This window comes from Hyposmocoma kahamanoa, unplaced genomic scaffold, assembly GCF_003589595.1.
Source record: "Hyposmocoma kahamanoa isolate Upper Pololo Valley unplaced genomic scaffold, ASM358959v1 90292, whole genome shotgun sequence".
NCBI lineage: Eukaryota > Metazoa > Arthropoda > Insecta > Lepidoptera > Cosmopterigidae > Hyposmocoma > Hyposmocoma kahamanoa.
Window position 1 is genome coordinate 1,076 of NW_020654607.1, and position 6,105 is coordinate 7,180.

Below are 6,105 nucleotides of genomic sequence, written 5' to 3' on the forward strand. Positions count from 1 at the left end.
ACCTATTAAAAAAATAGAAGGTAACATGGATAAATTTCAATATAAAAATATTTTAGAAAACACCATGTTACCTTATGCCGAGGATCATTTGCCGGTGATATGCACTTTTCAACATGATAATGATCCCAAACACACTTCAGCAGTGGTCAAAGAATTTCTTAGAAGCCAATCAGTAACAGTTTTGGATTGGCCACCGTATAGTCCTGACATTAACCCGATCGAAAACTTGTGGTCCCGTGTGAAGAAAATGGTTGCAAAAAAACGTACAAGTAACGTGCATCAACTATACACGGCATTTAAAGAGGCATGGGAACAGATTTCGATTGATACTTGCAATAATTTGATTGCTTCTATGCCGAGGCGGTGTCGGGCCGTCATTGCTGCTAAAGGACATGCGACAAAATATTAACAACGTGCTTTTATTTTCTTATTATACATCTGAAACTAATTTTATACTCAAATTCTTTTTAACATTTGTAATATTTTTTTTGCAGTTACATGATTTGTGTGTCTTTAATTAGTTGGCCAAGCTTTTGTATTAGTTTATAACGGTGTAATTAAAGAAACTTAATAAAAATTTAAAATACGACATCTTCGTTCTCTTTATTTCATTTCAAACATTTCACGATACCCGTTAGAATAATTTAAATAATATTGCAAGCTCCTATTGCATTATAATAAAAAAATATAGGATAAGTAAACTTTGAAAAAATAATATTCTCCAAATGTCTTTAATTATGTGTCCACCACTGTATATATATATACTATGTGGCGAACCGTTGGCTCGAAATCGCCACATAGGATGAGCTTGTCTTTGAATTAATGTTATTTTATCTTATCTTATTATTATTCCTTTTTTTATTTTACTTATTTTTTATGTGACATTTTTATTATTATTTTTTAAAGTTATTAAATGTTTTTAAAAGTATGAATTGTATTGAATTGTAATGTATTCTTTTAATATGGTCCACTGACTGAAATAAATGGTTATTATTAAATAAAATACACATGACTGTACTAACTTCAGGTGCTATCCGCGTTGGAGAATATTGAGGTGGACCATATAGCTCAGTATCTTCGTCACCGTCCACCACCTGGAATAAAAAAAAGTGTAATTAATATTTATTTTACTGATAACCATGATGTTTTACTACTATAATATTCATCAATTCGCACTCCTCATGGAAGAATGGCATAAGTGAAGTTACGTCAAAAATGTTTATTGTTCCATTGGATTGAAAGCTGTTGTTGGTGAACTAATAAAGAAAAAAAAAGTGCACATCATCACCACCAGAATCCAAAAACCTGCTCAATGACGGTAGTGAGTGCATTAAACTACAAAGAAAAGACTGGTAACTTACTAGTGCTTGATCATTGGAAGCTCGTCTAACGCAAGTGGCAGCCCTAGCTTCGGAGTCTTGTAGGGCTGTGGCCCGAATTCTCCATTCACCACACCACTGGTACTCTGCACCGAACCCACCAGCTGATGGTTCGTCATTCTGAACACAAACAACACGTCATCATCATCGACCGATATTAATAGAATCTTTGTCCTGCAGAAATGTGCGGTTAGGGCCATTTACAGTTTCAAAAAAGGAGGATGTTCTCAAATTTGTGAACCGATATTGATGATTCTTGGTTCTATTTAAATTTGAAGAAAATGTGCCACCTCTAAGGGTGGCAAACTAGGACATGAATCCAGTTTCAATAAAACTTGGTAAATTGAAGTAATCACACAAACTTTCGGAGTGAGTGTTTTAAAAAAAAAATATTATTACCCTTTCACATTACTGCTATATCAATACTAAACATTGAAATATACCTCCACGTCGATACTGCCATCTTCGGAGCTGGTGTCTGGCACATCTTCATCCATCTGTGCCCCAGTTCTCTTCAGGCAACGCAACGCGTGCCGTTGGAGTTTGGACATCGGCAGAGTAGCGTTGCACACAGGACATTCTCCCTGCGAGGGCATGGGGGAGCTACGACGGCGGGCGCGTAGACGACGTAACCGATTAGACCGGATACGCTATGATACAAATAAAAAATGTAAATAAAAGCGTAAATCAGAAGCATTGTCAGACCAACAGTATCGAAGAACTAAAGTATTTGTCCTGGCTTTGGAATCATGGTTTGTTTTTTCAAATTAATTAGGCAATTATCATTAAACGTTCAATATCTATTATAGCAAGTTTTGTGATATTTAAACTTTTTTTACAGTATCAAGTGACGGGACGACTAAGTCGTGCGCCTGCTGTTAAGCGACACGTCTGTCCATAACAGTTGCACCAGTGGCACTGCCACTGTGCGTGTCACCCTGCCTTTAATTTCAAAAGCACACTTATCCTTTCAAGCCTGTAAAGGAGTAATGCTCACATTACTGCCTTTGTGCGAGATTCACACGACCATAACATATACAGCGAAAATGGCGAACTGACCTCAAGTATGCGGAACTCCGCCTACAATTGGCACACGTACCACGCTATCGAGTACCTATATAACCAGAAATAGAGACGAAATATTTTTTAATTTGTTTGAAAACTATTCTTCCATATCATTACTGTGACAACTGTGCTCCGATTGGCCAGCTCGAATTCGAAACAATTGACGGGTGTCGTCAATTGTTTCACTTCAAATCGACCAGTCAACTTGACCTTTGCTATAATGGACGAAAATTGCAAAATTACATATTTAATTACCGATGAAATTTGATTCCGTTTGTTTCGTAATTAGACGTTTTGCTGTTTTTCCCCACACCACCGAATGGAACAGCACGCCATTTTTACATATATTATCTTTATTACAATAAACACAGAACATTTTTGGACTATACGGAGAAGTACACACAGGTCAGTTGTTGGCGCTTTACTATTTCAGCTTTTTAATTTGTGATTTCAGCGCAAACGAGAGTTGATATTTAAAAGTTATATCAGTACCATTTGACTGAGTTACCAGTAATGTATGGCCCTTATTTCGTCTCTATTTCTGGTTATATACTCGATGTGGCACGCCTATTAAGCATTTTACTGTAGTTATTGTTCTATTTATTGCAATCAGATCATATTTAGGCCTTAATATTCTCCTAAGGGCGGGTTCCCATTACGTAGTGACGACAGATAGTCGTGCAGTTTAAAGCGTCGTGGTTTGTATGTTGAAATGAAGTTGTTCACACATAGAACAACACGATTAACTGTCGTTCACGACTTTCACAATGTTACAACGACTGTCGTGACAATGGGAAGAGCTAAAACGACAGTCGAGTGACGACAAATACGTCACGATAAAAATGTGGCGACAAATAATCGCAGCTTCAAACGATTTGTATCGTGCGAACGACAAGGCGGCTGCCGTGAACCGATAAATTGTCGTCACGATCTAGTGGGAACAGCTAGTAGACATGATAGTCATTCGGCGATAAAACAAATGTCCACGACACAGTCACGACAGTTAGTCGTGATATTATAATTATGAATCATTAAAATTTTATTGCAATCAGGAGAATAGTAATGGAATGCATATGACAAACACATTCATTTTCATATACAGGGTGTCCAAAGGCTATGCGACACAAGGGGAAAGCATTTTAAATATTGTAGATACTTTTAAAAGTAAGTTATACCATATTCAAAAGTTTTTAAAGAGTTGTTTGCCTCATCGCTTGAATGCCTACAGAGCTTGGGGATGGTAATCAAGTTGGGACTTATGTTAATAGATCTTTCTCAATAGGAAAGCACTGTCTGAAATTTTCTGGGTTGCAGCGAACAAAAAGGGGGCACTACAAAGAAAAAACTATATTATATTATATATAGCTCGATTACCACTGATCTAGATACTGACATAATTGTTCTCCCAGAAGGAGTGCCGGTGGGTAAAAATAATGTACTAGACTCGTAGACGGATCGGTCCCGTGAGTACCAGAAAAATCCGAAATCTTCGAAAAGTGGACTGCATCAGGTAAACGCCTACGCGCGCGGCTAAAGTATAAGACCTACCGGAAAGGTGTTCCTACTAAAAATGGCCGCCACCCTGGTCAGTTTCTACCGGAAGTGAAAAAAATTCGAATTTCGTAAAAACAAGATGGCCGCCATACAAATTGCAGAGCTTTATATCTCGAAAACTACAAGAGGTAGGTGGGGGGTGCTCGACCAAATGTCATAGAGGGCGGCGGGGGTCAACTGCCGGTGACAAATTTTTTTCAAGATGGCCGACTCAAAATGGCGGCCCGAAAAAAAGGTGGTCCAATCCGGCCGAAATTTGGCATACGGACGCGTACTGGGGCTTAGGTTACAAATCTGGGGTTAGAATTTTGATTCCGCCATTTTCCAAGATGGCCGCCATACATGTGAAACTTTCGCCATTTGGAGTCATTTTTCGCCCAGAAGAAGGGTGGACAGGTACAAGTGATGTAGGAGAGTAATGGTTATATCGGTCATATGAACGTCAAAAACTATTCAACTCTTTGAAATGTGCTCCGCATCAGGTACTACCCTAGCCGTCCGGCCAAAGTATACGTCCAGGCTCAAAGTGCCCAAACAAATGTTCATACACACCCTGGGCAATTTTTAAGGAAAGTGAAAAAAGTTCAAAATTCGAAAAACAAAATGGCCGCCATACAAATTTTGAAAGCCTCCATCTCGGAAACTATTGGAGATAGGTGACTCGTGTTCAAACTAATATCGTAGATGGTGACAGGGTCTAACTGGCTATCGAAATTATTTTTTCAAAATGGCCGATTCAAGATGGCGGCCCAACAAAAAGGTGCTCCGATCCGGCTGAAATTTTAAACACTTCCATGTCTGGTAGTTCCTAAGAATAATATGTGGTCAAAATTTTGATTCCACCATTTTCCAATATGGCCGCCATACATTTTCTACCGTCTAATGTGTTTCGAGGCCTACGTCTCGGCGAGTATTGAAGATAGGTGAAGCACGTTCAAACAAATATGATAGAAGATGGTAAGAGCCAATTGGTGGTAAAAAAATATTTCAAAATGGCGGATTTAAAATGGCGGTTCGACAAAAAGGTGCTCCGATTTGGCTCAAATTCGACATCTGGCCATGTAAAGAAGTCCACAATGCGAATTTGTGGTAAAAATTTTATTTACGCCATTTTCCAAGATGGCCGCCATACATTTTTTATAGGACAATGTGTTTGGAGGCCCACATCTCGGCGAGTATTGGAGATAGGTGGAGTGCGCTCTAACAAATGTGATAGAAGGTGGTAAGAGCCAATTGCTGGTAATAAAAAAAATTCAAAATGGCGAATTCAAAATGGCGGTGCGACAAAAATGTGCTCCGATCCGGCTCATATTCGATATCTGGGCATGTATAGAAGCCCACAATACAAATCTGTGTTCGAAATTTTAATTCAGCAATTTTCCAAGATGGCCGAAACACATTTAAACTGTCTATCTTTTGGCGTAATTTTTTAACCAGACAAAGGGCGAGTACATACATACATATACTTCACGCCTTTTTCCTGTCGGGGTAGACGGAGACAATAGTCTTCTACTTGCTACGGTCTTGACATACATCCTTCGCCTCATCAACAAAGGGCGAGTAGGTAAAAATTATGCAGAGAAGTAATGGACGGATGGATTAGGTGAACATAAAAGGTACCGACACTTTCAAAATGTGTTCCGCATCAGGTCAGACCCCTTAGAATAATAACGCATAGAATGATAGTTTCATATCAAACGAACTGTCACAAGTGAGGCAAAAACCAAATTCATGTAGGCGTAAGCAACTTGTAACTACGCTCGTCGGCACGCACACAAATATACAAATAATAATGCCATGGAATAACATTTCCCTCAAAAGTGGGGAAATTGTATCTTGCTTAACTCATCATTAAGTTGAAGGTGCCTACAGATTTGCCCGACATTGTCGATCAGGTGCCTACAGATGTGCTCGATTTTGTCGATCGTTACTGTCGATCGACAATGTCGATCAGGTGCCTACAGATATGGTCGGTTTTGTCGATGAAAAACGAATATAGCACTTATTTGTAAATCCAAGATGGCGGACACGATTTTTCAAAATATGCTATATGGGTATCCTTTTCGAGGTATTTGGGGATGCTCATTACGAATATGGCACTCATTTC

At 38.8% G+C, this 6,105-nt stretch overlaps 1 protein-coding gene across 1 annotated transcript; it reads right to left on the reverse strand.

Annotated features, from left to right (window-relative positions):
* Window positions 1-971: 971 nt before the first annotated feature.
* On the reverse strand, window positions 972-2,029 carry LOC113236237 (E3 ubiquitin-protein ligase Rnf220; the record flags this gene model as incomplete). Its single annotated transcript, XM_026472245.1, has 3 exons — window positions 972-1,094; window positions 1,362-1,499; window positions 1,823-2,029. Coding segments are annotated over 3 exons (468 nt in total), but the record flags the coding sequence as incomplete, so codon positions are not given.
* Between the last annotated feature and the right edge of the window lie 4,076 nt (window positions 2,030-6,105).